Consider the following 21,448-nt stretch of genomic DNA (forward strand, 5'->3'; position numbering starts at 1 on the left):
TAGGGAAAGGAGAATAATAAGCATGGGAAGAAACGCATAAAGGGAAGGGTACCACTCCACTCCACTCCACCACCATCTATGATCTATCTATCAACAATTCAACATTCCTCTTCTCAATCAATTCAACAGCATAATTTAAGTGGAGATTATATGCACTCCCATCTTCATCCTTAACCATAACAATCATCTTATAATGTTTTAAACATCCCATCACCCCTTTCCTCAAACATCCAATCCAATTCTTGTAACATCATCCAACGCTCCAAAACCCTCTTTAACAAATACAACGAATCGCCACGTCAACAATCCGTGGATACTCATTAACCAATCCCCAGGATCACTCCCTATTCTCCCTCACACTAGAAACAAGAAATCTCATTCCTCATCCCGCCATAATTTTCAAAGTATTCGCCCAAACCCTGCTGCCATTCAAGCTTTCATTTGCTCAAACCCTTCACTCCTCTTCTTATTTTGCACTAGCCAAGAAAACCCAAGTCCTTACACATGGCTCGTACTAAGCAAACTGCTCGCAAGTCCACGGGAGGCAAGGCCCCGCGCAAGCAACTCGCCACCAAAGCCGCCAGAAAATCTGCCCCTGCCACCGGTGGAGTGAAAAAGCCCCACCGCTTCCGCCCTGGAACCGTTGCCCTCCGTGAAATCCGAAAGTATCAGAAATCCACTGAACTACTCATACGAAAGCTGCCGTTTCAGAGGCTTGTTCGTGAGATTGCACAGGATTTCAAGACCGATCTGAGGTTCCAGAGCTCTGCTGTGGCGGCACTGCAGGAGGCGGCGGAGGCTTACCTGGTTGGGTTGTTTGAGGATACTAATCTCTGTGCTATTCATGCAAAGAGAGTCACGATTATGCCCAAGGATATCCAGTTGGCAGGGAGGATTAGGGGTGAGCGAGCATAGTTGTAGTTCTGGGGTTCAATTGGGTGAGGTTGCAGGGTGAGTGTACGCATACTAATGGATTAGGTTATTGTTTTAGTGAACATGTAATATGGTTTAATGAAAACTTAGTTGTTTTAGCTCAATTAAGTCCTCTCTCTCTCTCTCCCCCTCTCCAGATTTTTAACTTTATTATAGTTTGATTACTTTGATTTTACCGGAATATATTTTTCAATCATTTTTCATTCTGTTTCTTGATATTACCAATGACTAATTTTTGCCTAAATTGATGCACTTGTTACTGGTGATGTTACATTCAATAATTTGATTTTATTGATTTTCTTTCTTGTTTTGAATAGCTCAAGTCAAAACTTGTGGTACATACTTTTGTGAATTTCAGGTAACTAAAGTGATCATTCACCAGGCACCTTTGGTTGGTGAAAAATTTATTTTGTCATGTACATCAGCATTTTATGGGGTTTGGTTTGAGTTTGACCCCTGTTCTGATGTACTTGGTGTTAGCATGGTATTGGATTTGAAGAATTCCATCTGAGGTTAGTTCCATTAGTTTATCGACTCCTCAATTTTGCAGTTGAACATTCACATTGAATCACGAATCTGGATAAGGTCAAATGCTATCTAACTGTGTCGACGTTTCAATTTAGTTTGCTTTCATATCCAAATGTGTCATGCAATGTCAATGGACATTGTTTAGGAGCCTGGTGACTTGTGTTGACTTCATTTTCTACCTGTAATTTTTCGACGTGGATGAGTTGTGAAGAACCACTAATATGAGTGATGCAGCTAACTACTACCGTGAGTAAGGTTTGTGGATGTCGCATATCTAGAACAAACTAATGGTGGCTGCACATATTCTAGAAACTTGTTACCTAAGAAATAGGCTTCAATTTTGTATAACCATTTACTCCCCTAATTTTCCTCCTGCTTCCTCTTTTGTGTTGAATAATATGTCAGTATGATTTGCCCTTGTCCTAAGCCGTAGTCATGAATCTTGTGTGCTTCCTGAGAGAAGTTTGAGATAGCAACTGTTTTAGATTTCCTTTTATCTTTGTCTTCATATAGTTTAGCCTTTTGTTTTATATTTGTTCAACTTTCCTATTTCTTTTCTTTCATATTGTTCCCCTGTCAACCTTGATTGGACGCCCTTCAAAAATATATTCATTCCTTCAATTGACGCCAAATTCTGTAAAAAGAAATGGCAGGGAATGTGTACCTAAGGACCAACCGGTTTGAGGTTAAGCTTGAAGCAATCACATTCAAAACAAGAGATTTTGAATATTTGTGCCGTTTGGATTTTCTGTTTCCCCAAGGAAGGGTTTGGGACCGTCCTCCCATTGTTGGCCTAGACGTTATGCGTCACCCTCGTGATCCATCCATTCTGCTGGTGCTGTTGTGCTTTGGTGTTGGTTGTGTGATTCTGAGGTTTGTTGCTGGGGAACCAATGCCTGCCACAATCCACAAGTTCCTTTCAGACAAGAGAATTCATTTTGTTGGCTTCGGGATCCCAGAAAAGAAGGATTTGTTCCCATTCGAACAATTGGGGCTGACAAAATATAAAGTCGACATTGGTTACCTGGCTGCCAAAGTTCTCAAGGAACCCAAATGTAAAACATGGGAGCTGGCTGAATTGGCACGTAAAGTTCTTGGAATCAAGAAAATGATTGGCTTAACCGAGGCCTCGTCTTTTGAGAGGCATGAGCAGATCAAGTGCGCAATTTGCCAGCTTTTCATAACCAGTGTCATTGCCATGGGATTATTGCGTACCAATGAGAAGAAGTTGGATGTTTCTCACAAGAAGAGCACATTTCTGAAGAATTTGAATTCTCTCCATCTTCTGGCTGAAGGATGGTTCAAACAGCCAAAAGGTAAGAAGAAAGATGAGACGATTCAAGTTGAGGAGGAAGAAGACAGCGTTCATGTTCATATTGGAGAAATGGAGGATATGTTTGGCGATGACTTGGTTGCAGCGAGTCCTTTTGGAGACTCCCTCCTCAATGCCAAAACTCACGGGGGTGATTTTGGAGATGATTATTTTTCTGATTCTGAGCTTGAAGAGGTTTCATCTGGTGAAAAATTTGGTATACCAGGAGTTAATGAGGGCGATTCAAGTTATAGTTTTGGCACGGAGGGCACTTCGTCCGATGAAAACTCTGCCAAGGCGGTTCCCCGTACAACCAAAATGCCATTGAAAGGAATCTTGAAGTGCCCATCGACAGGTTTCTCAAATTACAAATTGTCTTCATCTGAGTCGGACTCTCCAACACCCAATGATCATTGGACGGGTAATAGAGGTCCGCTGAGGCGAGCCAATTCCAAAGGGTGCAACGTGCGCTTTAAGTGTGAATAGCTTTGTACGTAGGTGGTTGTTCTATATGCGCATTGGAACACCAGATTTCTGTCCACGTTTATGGTTGTTTCGTCAGGGTTCTAGGTAGAGTTGCAGCTATTGAAGCTATTGTGTCCATTCAGGTTCCCATTTATGCCTTCTTTCACCTTTTTAACTAGGGGTGTTTGAAGTAAATGACTAGTTTGGGATTGTAAATAACACAATGTCATTCAGTAATCGGATCTTTATCAAAAAAATTCGAACACAAAGTGTATGAAAGAAATAAATTGTTGGAGTTGGCTTATAGCATCATTATTATTCAAGAAGTGTTTTTAGTATTGTAATTCTCTGTCATCATCCATTCATCCATCTTTTGACATTGTTTCATGGACAGACAATATCATTCTCATCTAACTTACGCCTACAGCCACTCAACAACGTTTTACAGCAATTTCATCATTGCTTGTCGTTGCAGCACACTCAAGCAAAAGTCAAATCAACTTCAATTAATTCCACTTAATTCCTTCTAAGCAAGATTCAATAGTATCAACAACTCACGATTAAAAACCAAGAATTCTTCATTTTTTTGATTGAAGCCCACAGACAGACAGAGAGGATGATGTTCCGAAAGGAATACCTAGACCTTATCTTGGTTCCATGTGGTCTTATCATCATGTTCGCTTATCATCTCATCCTCCTCTACAGATGCCTTAAGCTTCCTCACACCACCGTGATCGGCTTCGAGAACAACGACAAGAAAACTTGGGTCGAAAAACTTATGCAGGTCAGAAATCTATCCTCCTCCTACCTATTTCCCCTGTTTCTAGTATTGAAAAATCTTAACAAAAAACACACACAAAATAGTTAGAACAGTTGTGGGAAAATCACCTGAATTGTTTCGTGTCGGAAACTTTGGCAGTCAGAAAATCGGGACGTGAAAACCGCCCTGGATGTAATATCGGCGAACATCTCGGCGGCGACATTCTTAGCCTCGGTGTCCCTAACTCTAAGCGCGCTGATCGGAGCGTGGATCGCCAACAATTCCAACATTTTCCAGAGCGAGTTGATCTACGGTGACACTCGCCCCGCAACCATGTCCATCAAGTACATAACCCTCCTCATCTGCTTCCTCCTCGCATTTTCGTGCTTCGTCCAGTCCTCCAGGTGCTTCATCCACGCCAATTATCTAATCAGCACCCCCGACAGCGACATCTCCACGGAGTACGTGGAATTGGCAGTCATTCGCGGCGGCGACTTCTGGTCCGTCGGGCTGAGAGCACTGTACTTTGCTATAACGTTGCTGCTGTGGTTTTTCGGTCCGATACCGATGTTTGCGACGTCGGTGACGATGGTGGTGCTCCTCCATTATTTGGACAGCGACACCACTTCGCTGAAGAAGACTCAATCCCTCAGGAAGGAAAAGCTAAAGAAATTAAGGGAGATAATTTGAAGTCGCCGGTTGAGTGTTCATATTAACATTCTAAATTTACTTCAAAGATGGGAAATAAGAATTCTTTATCAAAAAACATCAACACTGGGTGATTATCTAAATTGTTTGATTAATTGTTGTGATTAATCTTAATCTTTCATTGAAATACCTTGCTGATGAGTATGGACGAAGGGTCACCAAATTATAAAACTTCCAAACAAAGCGAATTCCTTGAGACAGATTGGATCCACTTAAGGTTTGGGATCAAATTTTGATCAGATAACAGGCTGGCAATTAAGCAGGCCTGCTACAAGCCCAATAATTGACCTCACACATTTGGACCTCGAGGCCCATAATACTTTTGCACTCCATGCTATTTAATAATAGAGGATAATCATAATTTCCTCATTTGAGATTCGGTGTACTAGCATGTAAATATTCTGTTATTTGAAAAACTATATTTAATACTCCTAATATTTGATAATTTCTAATAATTAAATTCATTTGTTAGTCAAAAATTCTTCAAATTTATTGATATTAAAAAAATTAATAAAATTTTATATTCATCTTCAATTGATTTTTTTTATATATAATTATCTTTAATTGACTTATTACCTATTTGCTATAGGTTGAATAATTTTTTTTTGATCAAAATACCCTTATAAAAGTGATGGTATACCTTCTTACATGCATTATCATGTGAATATGTATAAGGGTAGTTTAGTTAGAAAAAGTTTGTTTGACTCGCAATAAGTCAATAATAATTCAATCATAAGTAAATATAGCTTTTTATTCAATTTTTTTACTAATATCAATAAATTCTAATAATTTTGGATAATATAGAAATATATTTGTTAGACATAAATAAATATCAAGAGTAGTAGATGTAGTTTTTCAAGCTATAAAAATTTATATATAATTACACTAAATTTTAGAGAAAAAACCAACGTAATTAATCCCTTAATACTAGTTGCTATGTGATTGATGTAAAACCATTAATGAATGAATTTAATATGGTTAAAAGCAAATAAAAATAAAATATTTTGTATTTATGAATAAATATTGAATAATTAAGATGATGGATGAGGAGTGTGGAGTGTTGGTCTGAATGGTTTGTTCCACATGAAAACGTGCATTGTGTATCCCCTTGGTTTAATTAAAAATGATATATTAGTGTGGAAGCTTTTGACTGAGGGATGGAAAGGGATGACGTCAGTGTGTGGACAAGCAGGGCGCAGTGGACCCAGACACGTGTGTGTGTGTGTGTGTAAACTAGAGATTTTCGAGTGGGTTTCCCCTTACCGCATTCCAATATTTCCCATAATTTAGGGTGATATGCCTATGGCTGCCCCACCACCCTAATTTCTTGATTTCAACTTACCCTTTTTATTTTTCTTTTTAATTATTATAATTTCATCTTCTCCTCTCTATCTATATTTTTGTTGAATTTCTTTTTCTTTTTTTATATTCAATATAATTTATACTTTTTTATCCAAATATAGTAATGAAATTATTCTAATTTTAATAATAAAAGAACAAAAAATGCGCAAGCTTTTGTGTTTTTGACATGTGGAGAGCGAGAAAATTGAATTTTGATATCTTGATTTTTTTAAATAATACATGAAATGAAAATAATTAATTTTTTTGGGACAAAATAAAAAAAAAAAAAAGAGTGGTAAATCTAACATGTATAAGAGAGTAAATTTAAGTGAATGTGGTACAACATCACTCTCTGAATACATTAAAATCGCACTTATCAATCCAAGAATTTTACATCACTGGATGCGACTAATGACCAAATTATTAAGCCGTCATCAAACCAGCGTTTCTGCCTCTTTCTCTCAAAGATGACGTAGCCACACGTCCCCACCAGCAACCGTGACGTCCAATATTACATCACAGGCGTTGACGTTAGACTTGCCCCCCCCCCACCATCTCCTTTATTATTATTTTTTTTTTATTTTTTGGTAATTTCCCCACCATCTCCAAAATTACTATATATCTATCCTCAACAAACAACTCACTCCCCTCCTCTCTCTCTCTCTCTCCCCCCCTCTCCCGAACTCACTCACCATGCAAAAAGCGATTCCATACAGAGATTGGCTCCCCACCGCCGGCGGATCCGCCGCTCCACCACCGGGAAACATCAACTCTGGTGAGGGTGAGACGATCGGCGACGCCAAAAGCGTGAGAAAACTGGTGGCGGAAAATGCTGTGGTTGTGTTCGCGCGGCGGGGCTGCTGCATGTGCCACGTGGTCAAGCTCCTGCTGCATGGACACGGCGTCAACCCTTGGATCTTCGACGTCGATGACCAGAATGAAGCTGATGTAAAGAACGAGTTGTCCGAGATTATCAGCAAAGGCGCTGCAGGCAACTCGGCGGTGCCGCAACTTCCGGCGGTGTTTGTCGGCGGAGAACTGTTCGGAGGATTGGAAGACATCATGGGCGCTCATATCTCCGGTGATTTGGTGCCTAGGCTAAGAGAAGCCAGAGCTCTATGGCTTTGACTGAGTCATTGTCTTCCCAATCATCAAGAAGACTTTTGGGCGGAAATTAAAATTTTGTTTTTTAATTTATGTTTTTCTCCTTAATTTTCTTTCTTTAGCTTTTGTGTATTCTGGGAGATGGAAAAGTCTGATTGAAGATGCGCAAGGCAGAAGAAATGGTTGAAGAAATCTTATGGATCATGCCAAAATGTTTGGCATCATTTTGTAAATGCTGCTGTTCAGATAGTTGTCGCTTTTGATCTTTATTTTATTTTATTTTTTTAAAGTATTCTATCGATTCAAACAATATACTGAAATTAATAAATAATCTGATACATAATTTTATTAATATAATTATAAATAAATTATAACAACTCACATAAAATGCGATAAATAGGATCCAATTCATACACAATGAAACAAACAACGAATAAAAACACGTTCAACGAAGTAGGCGATAACTCATGTATAATGAGACAAACACATGAACGAAGTACGTTGGGTGAATCAGCATAATTTAAGTTATATTTATTTAATTAATTTTAAAAAATAATATAAATAATTAATGTAATAAAATGTAATGGTTTTAAATACGCACAAGTAGGAAATAATTAATGAAATAAATTAATTGGATGGGATCATAATAATTTGGTTAATGAAATAAATTATATTGAAAGGTATTTTGACAGCTATAATTAGTTACTATGTGATTGAGCCTTAATAAATAGTATAGGTTAAAATAGATAAGTTAAAATAAAAAAATTCATTTAGTCTGTACCTACTGGCATTAAATTTCAAATTTTTCTTATACGTGTCCATTTTCAAAATATCAAATGATGTGATCGGTCACGTCACCTTAATATATATTATACCATGAACGTAATGGAATTTAAAATATTTGATGCTTCCACACCAAATATATATATATAGGAAAATTAGATCTCCCACGATGATAGTCAATAATAAATTAGTACTCAGCCAATTAATTCAATTAAAATTTAATTATCTTATACAATCATATATAAATTAATATTGAATAATATTCTTAACAATATCCATTTCCCATGTCGCTGTAGGATACTCGCTTATCCTTTCTTCTTTTATTTTTTATTTTTTATTTTATGTTTGTATTATTAATTAACTAACTCAGTTTACGAGCAATAATATGTATGAGTTTTATGACAACAAAAGACTAAAAATTGGAGCATGAGAAGGGTAAACAAAATAGATAAGAGGAAGGAAATTATACTGATTATTTTGTAGTTAGTAGTCCAAAAATATTAAATCATATTCGACCAAGAATTTACTTTGACTTGGGCCTAAAAAAAATAATATTTGTGATAAAATATTAAATAATAAATTTATAATTATCACATAAAATATATATTCAATTACAAAAATCTAATTTGTGCTAAATACAGTTATTTATATATAGTTGAATATTGTCCATAAAGTTGTTTCTATAAATAATGATCGATCGGCACATTTATAATCACAATATAAATATAGTAATAATATTATTTATTATCACTAAGTTATTATTAACTTGTGTTACTGATTCCCAATTAAAACTATAAAATTTATTTTTTGTGACTAAACACATATAATATTAGTAATAAAATTTAAATTATGATATAATTTTTTCAATCACTATTTTTTTTTTTTGGGTTTAATTATTTTGGTAGTATGTATGTATGTATATATGTTGATGGAATATTGGGAAAAGGAACATGTGGGATTTAGGTGGTTTGTTGCTTAGTACATTGAAGGGCATAAAAAATGTCAAATGAGAGGATGGAGCTTGCGAGGATCACATGGATTATTATTATATTTAGCAACTTCTTCGCGAGGCCACCCATTGTGGGCTGCCACAATTTCAATTTCTTGAATTTCTTTTATTAAAGGGATAAATTTAAATTTAAAAAAAAAATTTCAAATGGCTTAATTCGAAGAATTTAGAATTATTTAAAGAATTTGTTATTTATATAAATAAGATTTATAAAATATTACCATTCACGAATTTGTAATTAATTTAAAGAAATTTGTTAATCCTTAAAAGGTCGTTTCTTAAAAAACTGCTAAACACTTTGCAGCATCTTACAAATTTCGGAACATGTTATAAGATATTTTAAAAAGTTTATAAACTCACCCAAACACCCCCGTAAAGTTCCAACATTCAGAAGGTAGGGTGAGTGTATGTGTAGGTAGGCATAAGGCATGGAGTGGTGCGTTGTGTGAATTTCTGAGAAATTATTCATTTTTCAACTGCCATAAGTGACTTCCATTATATTGACTATTTGAGGAAAAACAAATATTATATAGTTGAAGCAGTGATTTAGATTTCGTCAAACCCCTTCCAGATTTCAATTTTCTTAATAATAAATTTGGTATGATAGATGGCTACGCCTTATTCATGATACAATATTTATGCTTGATATCTTGACCACGTTGGGTGTGCAATCGGATCAATATATCTTATTATTTAAGGTTTGATTTAATTTTATGTGTGCGCTTCACGATTTTATCTTAAAAATTTATTTTGTAGGAAGATCAGGTCTTAGAGTTTATAAACCATTCAATTTTTTCATCTGTAATCGATGTCTTGGGATGGGGATATAAGCCCGTTCCCACATACGGTGTTGTCTGTAACTAATGTGGAACACATGTTTACATTATCAATTCCCAAACAAAAGGGGTTAGGACACACACATGGCCTCATTTTCACAAGGTACCAAATAATACAGCATGCAATGCAATCGATACCTCATTGCACAAAGTATTGTCTGTTTTTATTTGTATGAACCTTACCATTTCCTCTTGAAAAGTCGTCACTTTAGGAGAGAATTCCCATTGTTGTTGAAAAATAAGAAATACCCCATGATATTTGATAAAATTATGTAATTCTTGTATAGAATTTCAAGCTGTCAAATTTACCCTTGTTGTATTTTTTTTTTTTGAAATTTGAACAAGGTGGATGGAGCATTTTGAAAATAAATAGAAAATAAATAAATAAACTTATAATTTATAGTTTACAAGAAAATTTTGGTCAGTTCACCAAAAAAACAATAATAAAAACCTAACGGAGACTAACAAACTGAATTGATTGTTAGACGACCATTAAAATCAGATCAGTATTGATAATTTTTTTAAATAATGAGAGAATATCTGTAATTATGTCAAATTTTATAGAAGCTCGTTTTAATTTACCTAAGAATTATTCTTATTTTTTTTATAAAAAAAAAAAAAAAAAAACACTAGTATAGAATTGTGGGAAGCCTACAGACTTTGGATACTCTTGATTATGATATGAAAGAATGATATGTGTGGGAAGACAAGCCATCAGTTCATTTGCTGCCAATTTTAATGTGGTAGGAACATGTCCTTATTGTTCACTATCACTGTTTGCACCCCCAACCCCAAGTACCTGATATAATGGGTACGAGCAATGCACCACCACATAGCACAGCAACCCACTCAGCTCCAACTCTCACAAATTTAATATCCCTCCTACGTAAATTTAATTCAAAAATTTCGGACTCTTGAAACTTTGTTTTATACCACCGCAAAATTCGGTCTTCACAGCTCTAACTCGCAAAATTATATTTTTTTCTTTTATTAATTTAAAAATAATAAATATTATTATTACTTAATGAATAATAAGTTAGTATTGTAAAAAATATATATAATTTATTTATTTTTATTAAAAACAGTTAAAAACATTAAATAGATAAATTTAGAGACCCGTAGACTGAATTCATAAAATTAAAACTCCTTCCGAATTCAAACCCGAACCCAATAACCCTATTTGCCATCCTTAGTGTTGGCTTCAAATTATGTAGACCAACTTTTACCATTTCAATGAAGTTATTTATTTTTTTCTTAAAAAAAAGAATAAAAATGATCATGAGACGATGAACAACACAAGTAGGTGATTTGATTTGGTGGATGAAAATCAAAGAGTGATCAAATGAATAATCAGCGGAGACAACATGTTTTAACGTGTTAAATGCAACATATGTTGCTATAGAAATTATCCACTATACATATACATATGTGACACCACAATATGACATGAATCAAATGTTGTAGTAGTAGTAGTGCAAAATATTGATAGTGGAATTTAATGCGCCCCTTTTCATACGTAATTCCACACTAACATCCCCAATTCACTTCAATATATAACTCCCCCTAATACATCTCCAAATTTTTTTTGAAAAAAATTACAATTTTAGTCCGTAAAAATACTGGTTGGTATAGTGGGCAAATAATGAATTGTAATTGATGAAAAATATCGATTTTGGTTTTAAAAAAAAAGAACCCCACTTTTTAAATGTCATGTGCTAAATTTCAGCCAAATTAGTGTTCTTTCAACTAAAATTGTTATTTTTTTTTTAATAAATTATAATATTTTATTGCAAATATTGAATATACCTAGACTGAAACTGTTACCATTCAAAATTGCATCCTTTTTTTTTTTTACATTAGAATTATTCATGCTATATAAAATAGTAATTTAAAATTTTTATTTTGGATTAATATTTGATTTTTATTTTATATATACATCATAAATATACAAATAATTTTAAATTTTAAGTGTGATGTGTGTATATAAAATTGATGTACTGAAAAAATAGAGTTAAGGTATATTAATTAAAATGAATATTGGCGGATGCAATTAATCCTCAATGATCAAAATACGGTTAAATTTTTTTAGTTGTAATTGTAAAAAATAAACCACCTTCAAAGTGCACGGAGAAGACCCTAATTATATAAGTATTCGATATTTAAGTCAAGTAAGTTGTAAAAGTAAATATAAGTAAAGGTTGTAAGAAAGGTTAAGGTTGCAAAAGTTATACTTGTTGCACCATGGCAATTATTTATAAATTTCTTATAATTATACGATTTCACGTAAATTATAAATATTAAAATAATTTAATGGTCAATATGAGTCCATATATATTAAAATTTAGAATGCATAATGACGAATCTTAAAGAATTTGAATTAACCAAACAAATCCAAAATTTGTCCAAAAATTCACAGCAATTACATAGTCGGGAGATCTTAATACAACAACCAAAAGAGTACCTCCACATAAAAAGTAAAATTAAAAAGAAAATCATACTCATAAAAAAAGATATATATATATATATATATCACTACAAGAAATTAAAAAAAATAGTAACAAAATATTCAAATAATAATTTTAATATTATTACTAGTTATATATATTTAGTGGCAAGAATATTTATTGTCACAATAATAAATTTTATGATTTTAATAATTATTGTTATTCTGTAAAAATTGTATTAGCACGTAAAAGGACAACTAGATGTGCACAACGTTGTCCTAAATATAATTTGTGACACTTGTACAATGCTGATTTAGTGGTAATAAATAATAATTGTCACTAAGTTGTTACTATAGAAATAATTTTACATATAATTCTCGTCGCTAATGAATATATAATGGTAAAATAAATTATTATTATTAAATATATATTTAGTGATGATTTTAAAATTATCACTTAATATTTTATTATCGATATTATATTTTGGTGTAGTATATACTCACTCGCATACGATGGTTTTGATAATTGAATAATTATTGCATGATAGAGTCGAAGTTTCAAAACAGTTAGTTTACATCCTCAAATTTGTTGCATTATGTCTATTTTGCCCCTCAATTGTATTAAATTTGCTCAACGAACCACCTACATTATGTGACTGATAGTGATTTTTTATTTTTTTGTCCCCACAAGGATAATATAGTCTTTTCACTACTTACATACATGTTGATTGGTTGATTGCAAATAATAGAACAACTATGTAGGGTCCAGTTTTAATCCCTAGTTCAATAATATAAGGTAAACAAAACATTAACCAATTATACCCCTAGTTATCATAGATTTTAATTAATCATATAGCAAGAAGTAAAATGATCTTATTATAGCAATTATTTTTTAAAATATTATTGAAAAAAATTAACAAGAGCAAAGAGTGGGAAAATCACGTAATCAGGATTGTGATATGATTGGTGGGCGCTGGCAGCCATTAATTGGTTGAAAAATGGGGTAGTGATGGTGACGTCATGAGGCGGTGTTTGGAAGTCAATGGAGGGGTTATGATGATGATGATGATGATGCAGGTAGGAATGGCTGTTGACCATTCAATGTGTGCACCAAAACTGGAATTCTATGTCTCATACCTCTATTTACCTTTTTAATCATTTCCAATTCCTTATTCATAACTTATTCCCATCATTACCTTTACATTCTATTTATACAAATTATTCATATTTTTTTTATAATTATAAAAATTATTTTTGATAGTCAAAAGAATATGAATAATTTATGTTATAATATTGATATATTTGAGAGATGTATTTATAATTTTTTAAGATACTGTGTATAATGACATTGACCTTTTCGATTGGTGGATATTTGATTTTTTAAAAAATATAAAAAATTTATATAAATAAATCATAAATTAGAAAGTGTAAATATAGCAAAAAGCCCGATTTGCTTCTCAGCTTTTTTTCCTTTGTTGTTAATTTTTAATTAATACCAACGGTTGCTACATTCAAATACCAAAGGCTGATTATAGGAGTAATAAATAAATAAATACTTTCTGAATAGATAAGCAAAATTTGAATCCATAACTTTTTGATCGTAAGATTTCAAATGTTACAACTTGAACAAATTCTCATCTGCAAGACTTACTCAACTTTTGGGCCTTGAGAACTTTAAACATAACTGGGCCATATAATGAGGAAAGCCAGGCCCAACTATATTTCAAACTAGGACTATAGTCTTTGGGCTCGATCCGGGTTTCAATTGATTTTATTTTAATATCCCCTTGTAATTAATTGATGATTGCTTATATTTCTAAAGCATAATCCTTAAAGTACAAATCAAGAAATTAAAAATTCCCCGAATTTATTTAATTTATCAAAGAAATCAAAATGTACACCACCAAAATTAAAAAAAGGTGCACTAACCCTACCTATCTCCATTTTCTTTTAACTAGAAATTCTAATCCAAATAAAATTTGGCTAGATCTGAATTTTATGATAAGGGCGTACGTGCAATGTAATTGATGTTTAGTTCAAGAAAAATGATCAATTATATTATGATAAGTATATTATATTTACTATGTGATTGATATTTGATCAAACTTGATTTGGATAAAATAATTTATTTTTTAACTTCATCATTTGCCTTTACTTCCACCGGAAGGCAAACGGATTAAGGATGAGGCATCATCCTGGACAACCAAATTGGGAATCATCGGAGGTGGGCTGTCCCGATTAATGTTTTGGCTTCCGACAGTAGTGTACGAGATAAAGGGAGGAGGAGGAGGACCATAGTACTCCGCAAGACTGGGGTTTTTCATCAAAGGGTTTTGATCAGAAAGATGAGATCTTGATCTAGCAGTTGTGGTACTGATCACAAGTGAACCTTTCATGCTTGATGAGCTGCATTGTCTAGGCTGTGTTTGGTAGAACACCTTTGAGAGCACCAACTCTCCGTCTTTCTCTTCCTCGTTGTCGCCTAAGTGGTACTGGTGCATTACCCAGTTAGTCTTCTCGGGCTTCTTCTGCCGGCCGTAGTTTGTGTAGAGAACGAGTATCTTTTTGTGCCCTTTGATTCTCCCAGCTGCCGAAACAGGCCTGGTCTTGCCTGTTTTGTGCCATCGGGTTTCGCCGCCGTTGGCATCGCTGTGGACCTTTCTCCGTTTCCGGGTTCCCGTCGTGTACGCCTTTGAGGGCCTGTGGAAGAAATGCCGCACTTGGCCGTCTTTGCTCACTCCTACACATACATGAAAATCACCCCAATTCTGATACTTGAAATGATCAATTCATTGTGGACTTCTTCTCCACATTAAAATTCTCATTATCTGGGATTATAATTAGAACTAAACTGATTATACAGTAAACAATTAATTAAACGATAAGTTTGCAATGTTATTAATTTGATTTGACTAAACGTTCAACTTTTAATATTTGACTCTAATTAATGTGACCGGTACTATCATGGTCCCTTTATTGGAATTGTTGAATTTGGCATGATTAATTAGAAAGAGATAAAAAAAAAATCAATTAGGGCTATGTATATATAAAATATATATTAATTATAGCATAGTAGGCAAAATCATGTATATATATTGTTAACATACCAAGCAAGATTTAATATTAATAATGAAGATGCATATATAGATTTGAGTATTCATCAAGAAGTTGAATGCTTTGTTAAGAATATATAGTGGATGGATGCAAAGTGTATTTAACTTTGAGAAAAGAAATACCTGGAAGCTTCTCTGGGTGAGTGTAACAAATTCCATCTTCGCCTTCAATTGTGGGAATAAATTCATCAACTAGAGGGTGGAGTTTGCGGGTATCAGAGAGCACTTTTGCCTCTAGATGTTCAAGAATTTCTTGATCAGATGGATCGAACTTCACCCCAGCAGGTAGTCCCGGCAAATCTTGTACTCCACTCTAGTTAATAAATCAATTCAACCTTTGTGAGAAACGTAATTTTACTTTTTCTTTGACAAGCAACGACTACCTAACAAAAACTGCAAAACTTCCATATCTACTTTGATGCAAGCGTGTGTGTGTGTGAGAGAGAGAGAGAGTATATGCACCTGATGATCTTGATGATGTTTTATGGTGTGTCCGCATGAAGGGCAGACTATGGCCCTGAGTTGTTGATCAGTTCTTGAACTGACAACATTGTTATTAGCTGAGACAATTTGGAGGGCTGTTTCTATCATTATCATCGGACCATGTCATTTCTCTTACCTACGTACTGCTCTTCTGCCCATCCCAGATTGGGGTTTCTCTTCTGCACCCTCTCCCTCTCTCACATAAACACTCACAACCTAAAGAAAAACGAAGAAATTACACATAAAGATGTTCAACTGTTGTTAGTTATACGTGCAGCAGCGTAAATTTCCAAGAAATGGAGATGGAACAGAAGAGAGAAAACGGTACAAAAATTTTCGTGCTTATATTCTGGGGGAAGTAAATTAAGAATGAATATTGTGTTGAAGAAAGAATTATATATGTCCCTTGGAAGTCAAGTTTGGTTTTGTTCGTGTACACACACACACACACACATGTACCAGAAAGAACAAAGATGTCAAAATTATCTTAATTCATGTAATGAAAACAATCAAATGAGGACACAAGGAATTAAGGGGTTGAGTGGATATGGGGCAATACTGATTCCTTGGAGACGTTTTACCTCTTTTACCTAGGGCTTTAGCTGCAGTGTCAACCTGGAGTGTCTCTAAAGCTGCTTCTCTCTACTGCAAACTATATGTACGTACCAACAACTAATGTGAAAGTAACAGTGAAATGGTCGATTATTATACGTACCTATTTTTATCCGACAGCGTACGCAGACTTGTTCTTGCAAGCAAGGTATATCCAACGACTCACAATTAGACACATTAACACCAACTTCATTATCTTCGATCGCCCTACTCGAGTGCCTAGTTGAAATCTATCTTAGAAGTCGCCTACATATGTACTCAACTACCCAGTTACTATCATATACTCCACATCCGTTTTGCTTTGATTTTTGAGAAATTTTCAGGGATCCATCCATATGAGATTTGACGTCAACTTTTTGTTGTTTCAAAAATTATATTTATTTATTTTTGTATAATGAATAAAATAACATTAGTCAAATTTAACTAAATTTGTTAATATTAATAAAATAAATAAATAAAAATATATATTTAATCCCAATTTACTTATTGTTAATTTATTTTAGACAAAACGAATCTTTTCTAACCAAACTACCCTGATAAGGATGAAAATACATCTTCTTACATGTATTAACGTCTAAAAATTTATAAGAATAGTTTGATTAGGATGTTTTTTTTTTAATTTTAAATAAATCAGTAACAAATCAATTAGGAATGATTATCCCTTGGTTTTTAGTAGATATAAAAGGTGGAGAGAAGCTTTTTAATTAGGAGGTTTTGACAATTTTGTTGAGAGGTTAAAGATGTTTGATCACATCAAAATAACTGCGACAATAAGTGTAATTTCTTAGACTTTTTGTTTTTCTTTCTTGAATATTATTTGTGTTTGAAGGATTGAAAAATCTATGGAGGCACATAACAATTCATTATTTCAAAGTATATAAATTTTTATCAACAATTTCATGACAAGACGACAAAGACAATACCTATAAGTTAAGTATTATATAAATAGACAAATACCCAGGTACGTATATAGAATCTATCAAGACAAGAGTTGTGTTAAGTGAATTCTCAACCTTATCATTAACGCATTTACAGGCTTTAAGAGCGCAGAATTTTAGATTTGACGATAATGAATGAACCAAAACTAGTAATAAAGTTAATTGGATAAAGGGATGGGATGGGATTGGTTGGTAAAAATTTGAAAATCATTAAACACTAATGTTGATTAAAACCAATAATTGAAGTAATCATGATATGTATTAGTTGATGGGTGATGGAGCGACAGTTGCTGTATAGCAAATAAGAGATAAAATGGTGATGAACTCTCTCTCCGCCAATCACACTCATTAATATACTAAATCTTGCACGTGCCTCTCAATTTCATGCCTCTTCCTACATTAGAAAAGCTTAGTGAAGAAGCTTTTGAATTAGAGGAGGGGGGCAACTGCAAATCTGATAGTGGTGTACACAAGTCGAGCTCAACCCTTTGTCATGAGCTCGAACTCGACGAGCTCTTACAGTTCGAGCTATATTTTATTTTATTATTATTATTAGATTAAATCACAGGAATCATCAAATTTATACATAAATTTATAAGTAATAATATTGAATATACCAAAATACAGTATGATAGTTTAATTTATTGTTATAAATATGAACTACTCATTAGTTTATTATTAATATAATTAATAAAATATACCAAAAATTTTCATATTGAATAATTTAAAATTGTAGAAAAGTATTTATTATCTGGAATAATGTAATTGCAGTACATAAAAATATTTTATAATTGAAATTAATATAATGTTTATAAATGTTAGTATTACATTGATGTAACTATCATCTTATATTGTTGGACAACATGGGTTAATCGGGCCATCAAAATTCAGATCAAACCGTTAAATATGATCAAACTTATAGAAAAATACACTTGATAAAGTTTTAGACTTATTGGATAGCGCATGACAAGATATCGTACTCGAAATATAAGAGTAATCACTCAAGACGGTATATTATTGAATCAGACCATGTGATTTTAAATTATACCATCTGATATGATCTAATGGACACAATCTTATATATATTTGAATTTGGTATGAATCGAGTGCTCGGATTTTAAGATATCGTAATTGTTGATTAAATTTTTTGATCTCATTATATATATATATAATAAAATAATAATTAAAATTGTTCAACCATCATTATTATAGCGGGGCATGTCCTTCATGGATGGGGTACAATCAAAGAAAGCCAGAACATCAAACCTATTTATTCTCTAGTGGGGATTATTATCATTATTTTTAGATTAATTCATAGAAATCACTAAATTTCGACATAATTTATAAGTAATAAAATGGATTGCATAATGCATAGCATGTATCTTGATACAAATATAAAACTCAGAAACAAATAAAAAAATCATAAGTGAATTACTTGTCAATTTAAAAAAAAAAAAGAATAACACAATACAAATATATATATATTAAAATATATCATAAAGTTTATATGTGTCATATTAAATATAAAAAATATTTTAATTTACTAAGTTGTTGATTAAATTTGTATTTGTATAAAGATTAAATGTATAAATAAAAATATCATAATTTATTATTATCCAAAATAAAATGTATAGTATTGATTAATAATTATAATATATGGTTAATTTTGAATATAAAATTAATAAACTATTGAATATGAAATTAAATATATAAATTGTTTAAAAAAAATATATATATAAAAAATAAAAATAAATTAGAAAAAGCTCGCGAGCCTCATGAAAAGAGAGAATTGAGCTCGAGTTCGACTCGTCTGCCACCCCGTATACTGTGCTTTTTCAACTTGAAAGCACAAAAATAGATTCAGAAAATCTAAAGCAGGAAACTAAAAATTGATTGATAGCACACAATACTAGAGGCAAATTGAAATATATTGTATAGTACTTTTACCATTAAAGTCATCAAATGCATCATTCCAACAACCAAAGTTAAAAAATGCTTAGATGAAAAGAATTCACCTCATTGATATATGCAACAAAAGAGTCACTGCCAACAAACAGTGAAAATTTAAGTGGCACACATAAACAAAAGGAATTGACGCCAAAATACTTTCAAACTCTGTGGTGGAAAACTCGACTCGCTTCATTTACAACCAGCGTAGACCAAGAATTGCTCATCCCTCCTCGTTTCAGCTTTTTACCGGTGCAAACGACCTCATGTAGGGACGAGGCTACAAGAAAATCGAGGGAGTTGCTGAAGACGACGAGCCAAGTCTCCTGGGTTCTAATTCATCATGGCGATATATAATTCAATAATTCAAAACTTGTGTAACCCTTTAGGCTACACTTCCCTGATCGGACGCATCTTCATAGTAGTAAGGCGTCATTTTGCCATCTTTCCCAGCGTTTTTGGTCTGGTTTCTAGCGCTTATTTCTTGCAACATCTTCACCACCCGTCTCATAGACGGGCGGTTGATGGGAAGCGGGCTGGTACAGAGGAGGCCTACATTCAAGACTCTGCATATTTCATCCTTGAAACAAGAATCGAGCTTTGGATCGATTACATGGTCTATGCCCTTCTGATCCAGTGTACCACACACCCATTTCACCAAATCTTTCTCTCCAAGCTCAGGATCAACAGGAAGCTTCCCTGTGACCAGTTCAAGAATAACCACACCGAAACTGTAAATATCACTCTTTTCGTTCACCCGAAGCGTGTAGGCGTATTCTGCAATGCAAATGGGTGGTGAGAATGGTAATGATGATTGAGAAAGAAAGCGATGAATTCTACTGTAGTAGCAAGTAGTGGATTATTGGCAAAGAATCCAATAATGTAATAATCACCGTGCTCATCGATATCTCATAATTTTTTGATAGAATTTGGTGGTAGTTTTTACAGCCACGATAAAGAATGTGTTATGATTCCTAATCATTTTTCACCCTACCAGCTTTCAGTGTGACTTTTATGGCACCTAAAATTGCACTGAAATGCAGTAATAGTGAAACTAATAATTTGCTATAGACAAACATGTCCTAAAAGGGCCCAAGAATGATGTCCCAACACAAAATTCAACATGTCCTTCAAGCCGAATAAGTCACTTGTAAGAAAACCAGGCAGCGTGCTTGAATCATCTCATGAAAGCAAATATGATTAGCAAATGAGGTAGGAACAGATTCAGACTCACTAACCTGGTGCAATGTAGCCACAAGAACCTGCAATTACGGACATGGACTTGGTTCCCTTCCCATCTGCATCAACCACCTTTGCTACACCAAAATCTGCAACTCGAGCTCCATAATCCGCGTCCAATAGTATGTTGTTCGACTTCACGTCTCTGTGAACGATTGGAGGAACACAGTCGTGATGCAAATAGGAGAGCCCCTCAGCAGCGTCCATGGCTATCTTGAACCGTATCAACCAATCTAATAAACCACTTTTCGTGCTGTGAAGCAAATCACCAAGACTACCATTAGGCATGTACTCATAAACCAAAAGCTTGCTGTCCCTTGTGGTGCAGCAACACCATAACTTTACGATATTCTTGTGCCTGATCTTCCCCAAGGTCTCAACCTCAGCATCAAAACCATCGTCTTGATAATTGCACTTCTCTAAATCACTGCTCTCATCGGCTAATTTTGATTTCCCCCAAAGCTTTTTCACAGCAACAACCTCGCCATTGCTCAGAACCACCTTGTAAACCTTACCAGATGCCCCGCTGCCAATCACGTTATCCTCATCAAGAGCGTCCAATATCTCAGCCTCGCTGAATCCCAGTTTATGAAACGACATTAACGTCCATTTTGATCGATCAAGAGTCTGTTTAACCTCCCTGAATTTCCTGTACTTCATGTAGAACCAAACAACACCAGCTATGAGTACAAATCCAGCAAGCACAAAAATTGATTTCAAGAACCAAACATAGCCCCCATTCTTGCTGCCTTTTCCATCACATAAACCCTCAATATCCCCACAGAGTCCTGGATTTCCCAGAAAGCTGTCTTTGTACATCCCTTTTGCATACAGAGGCGGAATATCACCGGCGAGGTGGTTATACGACAAGTTGAGCCGATTAAGCTTCAAATT

General features: G+C 33.8%; 5 protein-coding genes across 6 annotated transcripts in view; 3 read left to right on the plus strand and 2 right to left on the minus strand.

The window, feature by feature from the left end:
• LOC105167879 (histone H3.2-like) lies at window positions 10–1,037 on the plus strand. Its single transcript, XM_011087729.2, has one exon. It carries the CDS (start codon window positions 505–507, stop codon window positions 913–915), a length of 411 nt encoding a protein of 136 aa, XP_011086031.1. The 5' UTR covers window positions 10–504; the 3' UTR covers window positions 916–1,037.
• LOC105167880 lies at window positions 3,694–4,902 on the plus strand. Its single transcript, XM_011087730.2, has 2 exons — window positions 3,694–4,022; window positions 4,158–4,902. Exons 1-2 carry the CDS (start codon window positions 3,855–3,857, stop codon window positions 4,686–4,688), a joined length of 699 nt encoding a protein of 232 aa, XP_011086032.1. The 5' UTR covers window positions 3,694–3,854; the 3' UTR covers window positions 4,689–4,902.
• On the plus strand, window positions 6,670–7,425 carry LOC105167881 (glutaredoxin-C9). Its single transcript, XM_011087731.2, has one exon. The coding sequence runs from the start codon at window positions 6,741–6,743 to the stop codon at window positions 7,173–7,175; it is 435 nt and encodes a 144-aa protein (XP_011086033.1). The 5' UTR covers window positions 6,670–6,740; the 3' UTR covers window positions 7,176–7,425.
• LOC105167882 (NAC domain-containing protein 10) lies at window positions 13,837–16,481 on the minus strand. 2 transcript variants are annotated; one of them, XM_020695836.1, is made up of 4 exons: window positions 16,400–16,481; window positions 15,798–16,034; window positions 15,459–15,648; window positions 13,837–14,962 (listed from the first exon to the last, which is right to left on the minus strand). In XM_020695836.1, exons 2-4 carry the CDS (start codon window positions 15,930–15,932, stop codon window positions 14,364–14,366), a joined length of 924 nt encoding a protein of 307 aa, XP_020551495.1. In that variant the 5' UTR covers window positions 15,933–16,034; window positions 16,400–16,481; the 3' UTR covers window positions 13,837–14,363. The 2 variants fall into 2 exon arrangements, with proteins under 2 accessions (XP_020551495.1, XP_011086035.1); XM_011087733.2 differs by lacking the exon at window positions 16,400–16,481 and having other exon boundaries at window positions 15,798–16,276.
• Window positions 19,279–21,448, minus strand: part of LOC105167883 (receptor-like protein kinase HSL1) — a 4,334-nt gene continuing 2,164 nt past the window's right edge. The window contains 2 exon segments of the mRNA XM_011087734.2: window positions 19,279–20,092; window positions 20,554–21,448. The exon segment at window positions 20,554–21,448 is cut by the window's right edge and continues 10 nt beyond it. Of these exon segments, the coding sequence (XP_011086036.1) occupies window positions 19,701–20,092; window positions 20,554–21,448 (1,287 nt within the window). The 3' untranslated portion in view covers window positions 19,279–19,700.

Source organism: Sesamum indicum, linkage group LG8 (genome assembly GCF_000512975.1).
Source record: "Sesamum indicum cultivar Zhongzhi No. 13 linkage group LG8, S_indicum_v1.0, whole genome shotgun sequence".
NCBI lineage: Eukaryota > Viridiplantae > Streptophyta > Magnoliopsida > Lamiales > Pedaliaceae > Sesamum > Sesamum indicum.